The following is a 14,323-nucleotide window of genomic DNA, read 5'->3' as shown; positions in this document are numbered from 1 at the left end:
ACTGCTTGAATATTAAGATGCATTTCCAATAACATTAAATGTATTTGAAAATACATAATTGTACATTTAAGTAGCATTGTAATTTATTTATTTACTATATAGTTGCTGCAGTAAGGGAGTAATTACAAAAATTAAATAGGCAAGAGACTTTCGGCGTTCATTTCCGCATCGTCGTCGGAGTCATTGCTCTGTTGAGCTCGGTACATTCCCGTGCGAGGACGTTCAGCTGGAGGACCCAGAGGATCCACATGCTGTTTTACTGTAAAGCGATACGGTTAGTTAAATAACACAAATTGTAAGGAGTTGCTGGCTTACCCGAATAGGAGTTAGTGTTCTGTAGGAACTGATCGCCATTGTAGCCCGTGGAACTGTTCGCCGTGAGATTTGTAGAGATATCATTGTTCTCTGGGAGACGCTCCTCATTAGATGGCCTCAGAGCTGAGTATACAGAACAGGATATCAACAATGAGAGCAGGATAAATTTCTAAGAGGCGACTTACTTCGAAGGCGACTGCTTCCCCTGCCAGAGGTGGCCGAGGATAATCGTTGCTGCTGATACCGTTGTTCGTTCTGTCTCTCCTGCTGCTGCTTATGCAGTCTAGCGTAGTCCTGGCCATAGCGTTCATGCAGCTCGCTCATGCCCAAAGACTTGGTCACCTGCATGAGGGCACGCACACACGTCAAGTTGTCCGGAAACCGCGCATAGATCTTCTCGAACATGCCCAGATACTGTTTTGGCGGCAGATACGAGTTCCGGAAGCAGCTGGCAATGCGCAGCATCAGATTGGGATCATTCGGATCGGCGAGTACAGCGCGCTCATAGTAATACAGCGCCTTCTCCGTGGCCTGCAACTTAATGTAGTAGGAACCAATGGAGCTGGCAATATTAATGTCGCTCATGTTGATGCGATACGCCTCGTTGTAATACTGATTCGCCTCCTGGTGATCCTGTATCTGTTCGTACATGGAGCCGACCTTCTCAAACAGTCGCGAATCAATATCAGCGGCTGATATGCCCAGCACTTGCAGATAGGCTTGGAGTGCAGCTGGCGAGGCGTTGTTCTTAAAGCCCCCAGCTGAAGAGCTACTCAAGCGTCGCTCCTGCAGTTTGGCCAGCTGATAGTAGACATGGCTATGCTGCACCGAATGTGGCTCCATTAATTGCGCCTTCAGCAGCTCAAACTGCTCCTCGGCCAGCGCAAAGTCCTGCTCCTGCAGCGCTAGCAATCCCAAGTTGTAATTGGCCTCGAAATGCGTTGGATCCACTGCCAAGGCACGCTGCAAACGCTCCCTGGCCGAGCTAAAATTCTGATTCTGCATGTCGACTATGCTGGCGTTAACCAGAGCCAATGCATTCGTTTGTAGTGCTCCAATCTCCTGCAACTGATTGAGGCAATGTGTTGCCATCTCCAGGTTGCCCAGCTAAAAAAGCACAAGTCGATAATAATGTCAGATGGTGATCATAGATGATCATAGTCATCATTGATTTAGTTCTAGCAATTTAAATTTTGTGAGGTGTAAAATTTAAGCTAGATGGAGTTTTCTAAAAATGACTTTCTTTTTGATGCCATTACTCGGTCTAATCATTCATAATTTTTAACTTAATTAACTTTTTAAGTTTCAAAATTAAACTAACAATTCAAAAATTATTATAACGAATTTAACAGATTTTTAAAATTACTTTAATGGACGTAACCGTTGAAAATTTGTCAATAAAAAACGAAAGTCCTTTAAACACTAGAGGTACATAAACTTAAGTGAAAATTTATCCAAACAACTTATATTTTCAAAGCATAATCAAAGTTTGTTATAATCAAGAGGGTTTTACTTTTTTCGTTGACCTTAGAAGATAAATTCTTAAAGCGTTTTAAATAATTTTTAAATGAATCGTTAGCTGCTAATTGACTTTCATTTCCAAAATGTTTAACAACTAATTTGTTGTCTGAAATATTTATGTTTATGCATTGAACAACAACAACCTGGATAACTTTTAGTTTCAAAATTTCCAAAAATATTGCTTTAGAAATGCTTGATTGCAATTTTAAGATACTTTGTTTCGTTTTCTTTCTTTTGTAGTTATTTTTCTCTTTTCGCATAAGCTATAGTTTTTTATACGTTTGTTTTATTTATGTCAAAGGTAACTCACATTAATGTAGATGAAACTGAGGTTGGTCAACGCACTGGCTGTCATGGAGCTCTCGCTCTTGCGATCATACATCTGAAGTGTTTCGATGGCCTGGTTAACATCGTTCTGACGCAGATAAACCAAAGCTTTGTTCAGCTCCAGCTCGTTGGCGAGCCACGACAGATTCGAGGTCCTTATGACCTCAATGCACCAGTTGTAACCTGAAGGATGGTAATTAAGAAGATGTCAAACAATTACAAAGAATTCGCATAAGCTCACCATCATTGTAGTTCTCTTCGATTAATGGTGAAATCAAATCCACAATCATGGTAATCGAACGCTTCTCCGAGTTGCGACGCTGCTTCGTATAAACTGCGAGTTCGTCGGTCTTGAGGGCCTGCAGAACGTAGCGATTCTTCTTCGCATTGGCGGAGCTGTTGTTGGGCTCATTGACCTGCAGAAAGGAACTGTTGCCATCCCCATCAATGATGGCCACCTCAGCAGCATGCGTCTCCTCGGCCACCGCACCACCCGCCTGACCTGCCTGCTCTGCCTGTTGCTGCAGTCGGATAATGTTATTCTCGTTCTCCAAGTCACGTTCGGTTTCCACGGGCTGCACATCGCACAAGCTGCGAAATGTGCTTTTGATTTTGTCGACATCCCCCATGGAGTAGTAGCAGAGCAACAGGTGGATGCCACTTCGAATATCCGCACGCTCCGACATAATAAATTCAAAACTGGAGGCAGCATCAGCAAATTGTCCCATGCGAACGAACAGTACTCCAATGTTCTCGGTGATCTTCAGACGCAGCTGCTTCAGTGTGTTGGGCACCGAATCGAGTGCCATGCGATACATTTTGATGGCCTTTTTGTGCATGCCCATCTTCAAATAGATGTTGCCCATATTTAACTTGAGTTGATTCACATGCGGAAACATCTTGTTCTTGGTCATAATGTTGTAAGTATTCAGCGCTTCAATGTGCATATCATTGTGCTCGTATTGCTCGGCGAGATTGAAGAACACCTGCAATGGAACGCAGTTAAGCACAATTGGATTCTATGGAACCTTCCACATTTACTTACCGCATAGGTCAAGTCGAAATTGTGAAATACATTCTCGCCCTGTTTATCCTGCTCGTGATGAAGTATTCGATCCAATGATGAGGCATCCTTTGCCTTGTTCAGAGCCTCGGCCAGCGAGGACTTTATTTCTGCATTCACTGTTCCATTAGCTCGATTCAAGGAGCTGCGCGCTGCCAGGACAATCGATGACTCCAGCAGCTTTACAATTTTACTCTCCATATTCTTGTACTTGATCTGGGGGCTTTGGAAAATATAGGGTATTACTTATTTACATTTATTTATTTCTATGAAGACTCCAGTGAACTAAAACGCAATTACATTCATAATTGTTTTGATTATTCACAATTAAGTTATTAACAAGTATATGCTTCAAGGGCAGATGCACACAGTTTTGTCCTCATTCGTGAAAACTCTCTTAGCGGATACTCATATTACCCTAAGACTTATCTTTTCTATGAGATACATAGATACATAGTCTTGAAATCCGCTTTGGTTTGAGTGTCCGACCAAGAAAGTTTTAATTACACATTATAAAATAGTCTTCAGAAATTAAAAATATTGCATATAACCGTTATTAGTTGTAAATTAACATTCCACTCACTTCACCTCCTTGGCTGCATCGACAGCCGCATTGGCCGATGAAAGCGTCTGCTGCTTGACCTTCTCCAGAAAGAACTGATCAAATCGCTGACCTGCTGAGCCGCTGGTGCTGGCCGCATAGCCGACGGCTCGCACTGCTGTTGAGGGTCTGGCCAGTGTAGGCTTGTCGCCGCCAGTTCGACTACTGACCAAGTTACCACGCTACGAATACAACAACTTATTTTTTCCCTATGGAGTTTTTGGTCCTGATTTTCCACTCACCGAAAAGAGTTGCGAGGTTGGCGGTCTTCCGGCTGCTGTTGGTGGCGGAGGTGGAGCTGTTGCCACTGCCATTTCAGAGTTAGCAGCAGATCTCACCTCTGAATCTTTAGCACTCATTTTCTTACAAATTTCAATATTATGACAAAAGTAAATTAGAAACACATTTGTTGTGACCATTCGTTGCCCTTGGTGATAAATTTACCGGCCTCTGGTTATTGTCAAGGGTTTCACGGTTACAGCGTCGCTTTAACGATAATAATCATATATTTAATTGTTAGGATAATATTATATTTAAATTTAAAAAAAAAAAAAAGCAAATATCTTATTTGAATTTGAAAATAACAAAACAGTTTTATTCCATTGCAAAACTGTGAATTAAACGAGCACTGCTTGCATTACGATCAAGCAGTGCACAGTGCAATACAGTTTTGTGAATAGCTGCAAAATTATCGATAGTCACTTTATCGACTTTCTACTCAGTGCTCCACATAGTACTACCACAATTTAAAAGTTTACTTTCCATTATTAAAACGTCTATATATTTTTTTATTTTTAATACCTAATTTTTTATTAATCATACATAACTTTTAAAGTACTATTAAAAACAATATAAGCAATTTTTAAGAAGGTAATATTTTTTAAAAATTCAATTTTAATGTAAATATTAAACGGTTTCTATGAAAAGTATGTCAAGATTATATTTTTACAATGTGCCCGGCCATTTCCGCTTGCTTTCGACATGAATCCTATTTGCAAGACGAACATTAACAGCACAGAATGTCAACTCTGGATGAACAGAGTATGCACACATTGCAGGGATCTATTTGCCAAAGAAGCCACAAACACTTGGGCCGCTTGGTGGCATGATGACACACCGGCATACTACAAGGATGTGCCAGAGATGACCGTCTATGACTGCAACAAGCTGAAACACTTGTTGGAGCTGGAAGTGGCCGCAGTACATTCAAACCAATCAATAGCATTCCCATCTAAGTCGTTTAGTTTTAAGTTGTGGCAAAAAATATTGCTTATTTGTATATATATTGGTATTATTGTTGCCATTATACTCATATGTTATTATTGGAAGCTGGGACGTCGGGACAAGGATCGACCCGTGGATGAGGAAAAAGAAGAAACACCCAGTAATAAATATTCGAAAGCTGACTCATCATCATTGTCTCATGAAGAAACCCCAAAGCACGAAAAGAGTCGTAGATCCACACTCAAAGGTTGGATGCGCTACAGGTGTCGACCGATTTTTGTACACAACGAAGCTGCACTGCGTCGACAGCAAGCCAAGTACAGGGAAAAAGAACTACTGAGAGAAGCCTATACACAGCAGAACATTGAAAAGTGGACGAGGGCCCGAGAGAAAGTCCAAAAGAAGCGTAGAGAGCGAGAAACTGCTCGCGAGGCCAAATTAAATGAGATTAAACAGAAGACATAAAACGAAAGCAATTAAAAAAAAACTGATTTTATATCTAAGGTATCTAATAGTAAAAAATATATTTTTTTTATTTAAAACATAATACGTTTTGTTTTAATATTGATATACTTTTGAAAAAGCTCATCTGTAATCAGTGTTTATATACTTTCTAAATTATAAATTGTACTGCTTATTAATTTATCCCTTTCGGGACTACTGGGACAATAAGTCCCACCCAAAAAACGGATTGGGATTATATGTCCCAGGATAAAAGGTCGAATTCAGGATTTCCAAGTATGCAGTACATAACTATTTTTAGTCATCTTTCAGAATCTGAAAAAGGATTTTCTCTAACTATCTTGGTTTTCGAAATAAAACCCCGTCCCGAAAGGGTTATATAAAATTGTAGATGTACAAAATACAACATTATTACATCCACAAATTATTATTTTCGAAAGAACTTAATGCACACTAGTGCTGACGTATTCTGCTGAGAAAAAATAGCTAGATATAAACTACTTTATCAATAAAATTTTGCAATATAAAATCACCTTTCGCGGAGTGGGAATATTAAATCTATTATACACTCTAAGCTAATTGTTCTTAATTCAATTTCGTTCAATTGAAATTTGTCCCCTTTAACTTTTATTTCTAAAGCCTAAATATACAAAAATCAAGAAAATCATCTTTTGATAAATTTATATCACTATAAGGTGGTCCTACTTTGGACTTTAGGGAATTATGACTGAAAGTAATATGGTTGGGATTCCATTTCACGTTTTACAACTTTTCGGAATTTTGACACATCAAACATAACTTGATTTACATAAGATAAATAGTGACTCTTAATCACTTTCTCTTAATTTGTTCATAGAATGTCAACTATTATTAATCGGAATTAGCTCAAATATTTAAAAGATATGGGTAGCGTACCCATAAAATTAAAAAAATTGTTAGGAATGAAATAAAAATTGCTATTATTTATTGAAAAATGAGAAAAAGCTAACACCTCGACGGCAAGAATATATGTATGTAAAAGTAAAACACATCACATTTTATACTCTGGAATTGTTTATAAAATATTTGAAAGAAAAGTAAGATACACAATAAAATCAGCTTTCTTCGTATTTTTAATCACAATTAATATTGCTCTCTTAGAAATTATTTCTTTTATGCAAAATATGTTCTAGCACTCAATGTTTTATATGTACGCATGTATACAAAAAGAGTTTATTGTTTACATAAAGTATAAATTCAGCAGCTTAGCCATAGCATAGAGATTAAAGTTTTACTGATTTCTTTTAACACTAGGTACATATAAACTATGCCACTAAATTGTTAAAAAATGTGCGTACTAAAATCGTTGCATTGCTCCTTAAAAATTCTCTGTTATATTTCTGTTTGTCTTTGATATTATTACAATTATACACGTATAAATGGTTTGTATGTAATAAGGCAAAATTGTAAGTCACTTTCTTGATTGCATTCAGCGCCTAACATATTTATAAATATATATTTATATATAGGTAAGTATGAATATATATGTATAAATAAATTTATCTTTATAGCCTTTAAAGCTGTTGAAATGTTTTGAAAACGTCGTTTTTGTTTATAGGACTTGGTATCAAAATTGTTGCTACTTAAGCTTCTTTATCAAGTATATAGTAATTATGGCATTGTAAAGTTTTAAAAAAGTTTTCAACATTTGTAACAAGCTCGTGCCAGTGCAAATTGTACATATATTATATATAAGGCTCACTCGTAATATATATATATAAATATATATATAGGTAGTCTAATATTAATAGCGAGATCAATGAATGTTGATTAAGGACAAGAAATAGATAAACAATAGTCAAACAAATTTACTTAAAATAAAATAAAATGACACATATTAAGAGTAATTTTTAACAAACTTCAACTAAGAACTATGTAATTTGATGCTTTTAAAATTATTTAACCTTACATACAATATGTTCAAGACTTTTGTTATGCAAATAATATTATTATAATTGATTGATACGAGTGACTTTCGTTGTTGCCTTTGGTTTTTGTTAATTAGCAAGCTCTGTTAACCTTACTTGGTCCATGTTCTATTTACAGTCGCTGGACAAAATAGCTATGTGAGTTTTTTCGCCCATTTCATGTCATCGTCGCGTGGCTTCAGGCCTGTGACACGCTCAATAATAAACTCGAAGGTTGACCAGAATCTATAGGTTGAAAATTATTAGTTTCTATCGATTTATATTATTTTAGGACTTACCTAAGCTTCTCCAGAGGCCAATTTAGCCAGCCAGTAGTAATGCAAAAGTACGTCTCATGTGGCGCTACATGATGGATACGATGATGTTTTCGTGGTAGAATTATGTGACAGCTCTGCAACAACTGCACCCATCGGGGCAATCCCCAATAAGTATGCGACCACTTGTGTATCTAAGGCAAGGCAATAGAAATGTAATAAAATGCTTCTCTAAAAGTTTCAATTATGCTCACCTGGTTCGTCATAACCACAAATATGGAACATAGAAACACGTAAGCAATCCAGCCGAAATTCTGTTGTATTTCGCAAGGCGACTTGAAGTAGAAGTAGTGTGCCAAGTAGCCAAGAATCGGTATGCCCACCATAAAGTTATCACCATTTGTCTCTATAAAATCGTGCCGTGTTATCGACGTCGGATCCAAGTGGTGTTCGCGAAATGGGCGCAGAAAGTTCTAACACAATGAGAGTTAGCAATCAATAAATATCAACAAATATGTAATGCTTACTTTTCCGATCAATGGTAGATCCACAGAGCCCCAAGTATCCGCTGCCCAATGCACTAAGCCAGAGGCAAAGTCTGCCGTTATAACACCACACAATGCAGAGATGAAAGCCATACTAATGCGCTCCCAGCGAAAGTGTTTGACAATCAGGGCCAAATTGATGATCATCAAACCGATGCAGGTGAAAACACAAATTATTTCCTGTGCGCGTTTACCTGTTAAATAAAATTTAGTTTTATTAGAGTCCATGATAAAATATGTGGTTGCTATCAGTTATTTTCATTGAACAAGGTATTGATAATACATTAGTATTAGTTAGTACAAAACAATTGAATTAAAATTATTGTCATTATCAATTTACTCTTAAAAAAAGATAATTATTACCAACATGTTTGCTACTAGATATATTCATTAATTTTACTTTCCGTTAATATCAAATACTAATTAATAATGGATCGTATTATTAGTACTTCCCATACATTATGAATGGACGGAAATATGTTCAAAAATGACAAAAAATAAACATTCTTTGCTATGCAAAGTGCAAATTGTTCGACGATAATAATTCATATTGTTGTATACACACACAAATATAATACGTATTCGGAGATTTAATTTGTGAAGCAAATATTGCTTTAGCGCACCTGGACTATATAGTGAGGCCAGTTCCTGGGCACCTTTATTTTGGGGTCCCCAACGTGGTGAAGTCGCTACCGGAATAGTGATTGCGCCCCCAGTTGCCGCTTCTTGTGCCTCCGGTTGTCCCGACACCTGATTTACAGTTGCTGGTGCTGAATTGCCATTGGGATCATCCTCATACATGGAGTTGGCCAGTATTTCCTTATCGCTTTTGCCCGTCATCGTCTGTTAAGAATGTATAGGTTAGCATAAAACACAAAATGGTAGTAGAGGACAGTTTTGAGCTGAACTTGAACGTCTTGTGGACTGGCCCTGACTGCCAACGTTGTTTTCAATGTCAATCCGCGTCGAGAACCTGGGAAATTGTCAGCTGCTCTCGATTTGCATAATTCAACAGATAGATGGGAAATAAAGCAGCCACCAAGTGGGCGTGAAATATTTAAGAGCTCTTAAATTTACAGGAGCTGCACTTCTCGACACTCGACACTCGACTCAAATGTTGTTCACTATCAAACCAACAAACAAACAAAGTAAGAAACAGACTGAAACAGGCAAACACAGGTGACCATCAGCTCAACAGCTCCCAACCATTGACCTCTGCACATGTTGATGTCATTACGTGGCCTGCATTGGTGACCCCCGACATCACATTTATTCTGATGTCCTGCCTGCCTGTGACTGTGTCACGCAATATTTCGGGGCTTCCACAATTCCCAATGGGAAATGTGGACTGCGAGCGACTACGACTCAAGCGAGTGAGTTGTCAGTTGTTGGGGGTGCGGTTTAAAGGTGCCTTAATTAGGCAAATTGCTATTTAAATTGTTGTGAACGCTATCTTTGAGGTAGGTTAATTCAACGGGTTGTATTTGTACATTTTTCCCAGTTTATGATCCTTTTTTTTTTGTTACATCAAATGTCAGTGGAATTTTTATTGCCTCTACTTCATAAAGAAAATTGATGATAGGGTAATATAAATTTGGTTAAGGAAACTGTTATTATTAACATAAAATAAAAGGAAATATTTAAGTTCAACTTAACTATAAATAAATTAACAATACATTTAGCATAATTAAATAACATGTAAAATGTAATAGTAATTTTATTTTGTTACTCTCAGAACTGCAGGGTATTTATATTTCGGTACAACTCTTAAAAAAATACGTTTTTCTTTCGTTATTTTCATGACAAATTAGCTTCAACACGAAAGTCCCGTAATATATGCATGTAAATAGGATACTATTATTTGTAATTGGGTAATATAAAATAGAAATGTAAACTATACTGTGTTTACTGCCGAAGATTCATTTCGGTAGAATCGGTAAGAGTAATTGCCATCATATTGATTTAAATTAAGCTCGGCTCAAATTTATATCGGAATAATGTAAGTTAGAGAGAGCAAACTATATATGACACAAATGGGATATTAATGACGTGTTGACTGCTACAGGTGTTCGTTTCTCTGTATGCCTTATTTTGGGACAATGCGCATGTAAGAGTGTGGTAAATCATTTTGATTGGTGCTTACGAAGTAATTCCAAAAGGTTTACAAGAATCAGAAATTCTACTTGTATGAGTGCTCTACATCAGAAAGGCATGAAAAAATTTAATTTAGCGTTAATCTAAGTAATATTTAGAACTAAATACTGTGTATGTACTTAATTATTATTAATGTATTAATAATTGGAGAAGGCGTGTATATTGGTATAATTAATAAAAAAATAAAATGAGTATAAAATAAATTATATTATTATTACCATCAGCTTCAAATTAAAAAGTAAGTCCTACAAAATCGTTGTATTTATCAAATAATTTATTAGTGCAGCTATAAATGTAAAGTGTCGTTGCTGCTCTTATATTTGCCACTTAACTCGAAGAGTCAATTAAGTATGGTCATAAAATTAAAGTTGTCTAATTGAATGAAACCACTTAAATGCTGTTAATAGTTAATAACTTACAATCTAATTAAAAAGAAAAACTTATTGTTCTTGATATGAAGTTGTCGCTTCTATTGAACTAAGCCACAACAATTGAATAGTTCCTTTGACGCGATTGTTAATACAAATATTCGTAGTAGAATTTTTATGGATCGACGTGTAAATGAAGCACCTGCTACTTTCCTTTGGCTTCCAATGCTGTCATCGAGACGCCCCCCTTACTATCATCTTTTATTGTGAGCAGCTAAACTGTGCGTGGTAGCATTGAAATTATTCACACTAGCTAACCAAGTATTATTTATGCATTAGAGGTCACCTAATGCCATACACTTAATCTGAAATGTAACTACAATAACGAGTGCTCCAAATACCCCGAATTAATATAAGATATTATTATGTTGCGTATTGACAAAACAATTTCCTTGCTAATGCTTATAAATAAACAATATATAAATTGCGCTAATGATTGCGCTTGTTGGGACAGGAAACGTCGAACTTGAGGCCGACACTTATGGAACTGTCATATTTGGTGTATTTTCGTGGGAGTGGGAAAGTGAAAACGCATTAATTAAAACTGGCAGGCAGAGCACAACGTTGGCTATTGATAAATCGCCCACGCTGACCAGAATAACCAGAAGCATGAATTGACAGGCTCGCGTGGTCTTTACGTTTTTACTAATGATTATCAAAACCCTAGAGGTGAACTTCGCCCCGCCTCCCACAAAGGTCATGAAAACAAAACCCATAATCTGATGGCTAGTAACGCCCCACAAATGGCAAACATTTCCGTTCCGTTTGACGGCCAAAAATAAGAAAGCAACAAAAACAAATTCTGATTCAAATTTCAAAAATAAATGCGATGTGGTTGGTGCGAAGCAAACTAAGACGTCTGAAAGGCGAACCCAAAAAAAACAAAACAGGGAAAAGGAAAATGAATATGGAACCGTCGAAAATGTTAGCGACGGCGACAATAGCGACAGCTCTGCTGCCTTCTAGAATTCGAATATATCCTGCCAACACTAACAATTGCGGTATGTTCAACTAAAAATTCCCATAGAGTTCAATAAATAGCTTTCGGACGCTTATCAAAGAGATTAGTATGAAAGACACAAGTCATGTTTACAGAGCGATTAAATATAGCCAAGGCGTAAATATCTAAATATAGGCTAATCATTTAACAATGTTGTGATAAGCTATCAATAAGTTAAAATCATTTCAAATTATCGAACAGAAATTCCTTTTGAAGCCCCAGTCGTCAATAAACTGTCCACCGCTAACAGCTATTGCTCTCGCTCTTTCTCATTAGAATTAGTTTTGCGATTATAGCACAGGGTATTTGCCTAGTTGATACACTTTTGGCCTGTTTTTGTTAGCAGAATGTGTGTATGTGTAGTTTAGGGCATAAAAAAAGGGGCCGCACAGCCAACAGGTACTAATTTAGCACAACGTAACGACGATTTTTGTGTTGTGGCAACGAAGAAGGAAACACAATTTATTACACGAAATGCGCGAAAAGTCACTCGAAAGTTTTGTAAGAAAATCTCACGTTGCCTTCGCCTCTCTCGCTCTCTCTCTCTCTGTGTAAATTGCGCGCCTCTTTTCAAAGTCGGCGGTTTAGCGTATTTATAGTTTTATTGTTGTTGGTTTTTTTTTGCAATTGATAAGAAGTTTTTCATGGCTTTGCTTTTGCATACTTTTGCACTGCCATTAAGTACTATTAATAAAAACAAGCCCAAAAAGACGAACAAAAAGCTTTCACTCATACATTTTACTATGAACATTTGTTTGACTCACCTTTTGTGCGTTTGTTTTTGTTGTTGGCAGCAGGTGGCGGTATAGGGCAAAAAAAACAGCTCGGTGTTAGCGTTGTTGCTGTTCTTTTTGTTGTTGTTATTACTAGCGGCAACGGCTGCAAGGAGGAGCAAACATGTGTGTGGGTTTCTTTTATGGCTCGAAACAATTAAATTTAAATGAACCGTCTAGTAATATGTGTATTGATTAAAATAAGAATCAAACTACTACGTTTTTTATATGCATATAGAACAGTAACAAACACGCATACACGCACGCACACTCACTCACACATACACAAACACAAGGACGCACGCCATGAATTACAACAGCAGCAGAGAGAAGCTACATACGTCAGCGACACCTACTCCTCGTACTACAACTAAAAAGTAAATAAATGCTGTTTTTATGCACGTGATTCTATGTTGTCACAGGCGTGAGCACACACACAATCCGGAAAACCGACAAAGGCGACGACAACGACTCCGTCTGCAACTGCAGAGGCTACTTTGCACTAGTAAATTCCGACAGCAACTAAAAAAATGCCAACACAGGGCAGCTTTTCATTCATGACCCTGCCTTCACTTGTGGTTGTATTTGCGTGCATGAGTGTAGGTGGTCAGCTTTTACCGTTATATTTTGCTGCCAGCCGCCATTTGAATACTCACGCTTGAATTCCACGCCGGTGGAGCCGTAGTCTTGATGTTGTGTGCAAGGATTCTTTTTCTTTACCTCAAAATATTTATACAATAATACAGATTACATTTTGACAAAAAATTCGCTTCAAAAAATAACATAAAATATATTAGTTTGCTTGCATCGTAGTTATCGATAGAAGTACACATATGTAGATAATATACATATAGCAGCCAGCATTATGTCAGACATGTCTCAGTGTGACCAAATGTAAGGAAAACACGACCAGCTGGCTGTTACGTCGTCGTCTGGAAGAGATTCAGTTAACAAAATAATTTTTAATTATTGAATAAAAATGTTGCCCTTAGCCCGCGGCATCTATAGCAACTTGGTGCAAATTACACGCAATGGACGTGTCGCCATACACACTGCAAGCGCACTGAGATGTAAAGCTGCAACTGAAGAGTCTTCCGTCAACGAGGAGGAAAAGGAGGCAGAAGCAGATACTGCTCCTGATGGAAAGGATCGGACAAAGGTCATACCAGTGGAAACTTCTATACGGTACTTGAAGAGCGACGCCTACAAAACAACCTATGGCGAAGAGCATGTGTGGACACAGTATCGGTAAGAAATTCTAGATACAGTGGCCTATTGATTTAAACGAGATATTTTTCATTTTAGCCGCAATCACAAAGGAATGTATGCGCCGCGGAAGACGCGCAAACAATGCATACGTCAGGGAAAAATCTCTACGGGCAATCCGTGCCCCATATGCCGCGATGAGTACTTAGTGCTGGACTACCGCAATACAGAGCTGCTTCAGCAGTTCATCTCCCCATACAGTGGCCAAGTGCTGAGCTACTCCAAGACCGGTCTTTGTCAAAAAAGCCATTTGCGCTTGACGGTTGCCGTGGAGCAAGCGCGTGATTGCGGTCTGATAACCTATGATGTGCCTTTCCGGGAATATGACTATGCTGAATATTATGGCAAAAAGGAAGAGCAGAAAAAGTAAAGAAAAATCAATTACAAATAGAGCTTTTTGATATCAATTACTTTTGAGGTTAT

At 37.6% G+C, this 14,323-nt stretch overlaps 4 protein-coding genes and 1 long non-coding RNA gene across 8 annotated transcripts; 3 read left to right on the top strand and 2 right to left on the bottom strand.

The window, feature by feature from the left end:
* Positions 1-110: 110 nt before the first annotated feature.
* On the bottom strand, positions 111-4,257 carry LOC132789838 (intraflagellar transport protein 88 homolog). Its single transcript, XM_060798133.1, has 8 exons — positions 4,070-4,257; positions 3,810-4,009; positions 3,209-3,449; positions 2,405-3,149; positions 2,147-2,346; positions 501-1,422; positions 316-438; positions 111-259 (listed from the first exon to the last, which is right to left on the bottom strand). Exons 1-8 carry the CDS (start codon positions 4,244-4,246, stop codon positions 132-134), a joined length of 2,736 nt encoding a protein of 911 aa, XP_060654116.1. The 5' UTR covers positions 4,247-4,257; the 3' UTR covers positions 111-131.
* Positions 1,648-2,556, top strand: LOC132789858 (uncharacterized). The gene is made up of 3 exons (XR_009632745.1): positions 1,648-1,743; positions 2,138-2,356; positions 2,416-2,556. It is a non-coding gene; the product is annotated as an uncharacterized LOC132789858 (long non-coding RNA).
* Positions 4,258-4,735: 478 nt separating the features above from the next.
* Positions 4,736-5,576, top strand: LOC132795718 (uncharacterized). Its single transcript, XM_060806588.1, has one exon. The coding sequence runs from the start codon at positions 4,809-4,811 to the stop codon at positions 5,514-5,516; it is 708 nt and encodes a 235-aa protein (XP_060662571.1). The 5' UTR covers positions 4,736-4,808; the 3' UTR covers positions 5,517-5,576.
* Positions 5,577-7,396: 1,820 nt separating this feature from the next.
* Positions 7,397-13,450, bottom strand: LOC132790672 (plasmanylethanolamine desaturase 1). Of its 4 annotated transcripts, none has more exons than XM_060799313.1 (7): positions 13,291-13,450; positions 12,626-12,810; positions 8,903-9,122; positions 8,262-8,473; positions 7,989-8,207; positions 7,759-7,928; positions 7,397-7,705 (listed from the first exon to the last, which is right to left on the bottom strand). In XM_060799313.1, the coding sequence occupies exons 3-7, from the start codon at positions 9,117-9,119 to the stop codon at positions 7,615-7,617; spliced, it is 909 nt and encodes a 302-aa protein (XP_060655296.1). In that variant the 5' UTR covers positions 9,120-9,122; positions 12,626-12,810; positions 13,291-13,450; the 3' UTR covers positions 7,397-7,614. The 4 variants fall into 4 exon arrangements, with proteins under 4 accessions (XP_060655296.1, XP_060655288.1, XP_060655304.1 ...); XM_060799305.1 differs by having other exon boundaries at positions 12,626-12,740; XM_060799321.1 differs by lacking the exon at positions 13,291-13,450 and adding an exon at positions 12,976-13,108 and having other exon boundaries at positions 12,626-12,740.
* A 62-nt stretch (positions 13,451-13,512) lies between these two features.
* Positions 13,513-14,307, top strand: LOC132790699 (small ribosomal subunit protein mS40). Its single transcript, XM_060799338.1, has 2 exons — positions 13,513-13,882; positions 13,940-14,307. The coding sequence occupies exons 1-2, from the start codon at positions 13,614-13,616 to the stop codon at positions 14,268-14,270; spliced, it is 600 nt and encodes a 199-aa protein (XP_060655321.1). The 5' UTR covers positions 13,513-13,613; the 3' UTR covers positions 14,271-14,307.
* The last annotated feature ends 16 nt before the right edge of the window (positions 14,308-14,323 follow it).

The sequence above is a fragment of the Drosophila nasuta genome, chromosome 2L (assembly GCF_023558535.2).
Source record: "Drosophila nasuta strain 15112-1781.00 chromosome 2L, ASM2355853v1, whole genome shotgun sequence".
NCBI classification, from domain to species: domain Eukaryota; kingdom Metazoa; phylum Arthropoda; class Insecta; order Diptera; family Drosophilidae; genus Drosophila; species Drosophila nasuta.
Note: the sequence above shows the minus strand (reverse complement) of the source record. Positions and strands in the feature narration are given on the sequence as shown.

Excerpts from the sequence above, each read along its gene's own strand:
- LOC132795718 (XM_060806588.1), top strand. The coding sequence starts at position 4,809 with ATGAATCCTATTTGCAAGACGAACATTAACAGCACAGAATGTCAACTC.
- LOC132790699 (XM_060799338.1), top strand. The coding sequence starts at position 13,614 with ATGTTGCCCTTAGCCCGCGGCATCTATAGCAACTTGGTGCAAATTACA. Across the intron at positions 13,883-13,939 it reads CATGTGTGGACACAGTATCG|CCGCAATCACAAAGGAATGT; the intron begins GTAAGAAATTCT and ends TTTTCATTTTAG.
- LOC132789838 (XM_060798133.1), bottom strand. The coding sequence starts at position 4,246 with ATGGTCACAACAAATGTGTTTCTAATTTACTTTTGTCATAATATTGAA. Across the intron at positions 3,150-3,208 it reads ATTTCGACTTGACCTATGCG|GTGTTCTTCAATCTCGCCGA; the intron begins GTAAGTAAATGT and ends GTTCCATTGCAG. Across the intron at positions 439-500 it reads GGGAAGCAGTCGCCTTCGAA|CTCTGAGGCCATCTAATGAG; the intron begins GTAAGTCGCCTC and ends CTGTATACTCAG.
- LOC132790672 (XM_060799313.1), bottom strand. The coding sequence starts at position 9,119 with ATGACGGGCAAAAGCGATAAGGAAATACTGGCCAACTCCATGTATGAG. Across the intron at positions 8,208-8,261 it reads ATCTACCATTGATCGGAAAA|AACTTTCTGCGCCCATTTCG; the intron begins GTAAGCATTACA and ends TCATTGTGTTAG. Across the intron at positions 7,929-7,988 it reads TTGTGGTTATGACGAACCAG|ATACACAAGTGGTCGCATAC; the intron begins GTGAGCATAATT and ends GCCTTGCCTTAG.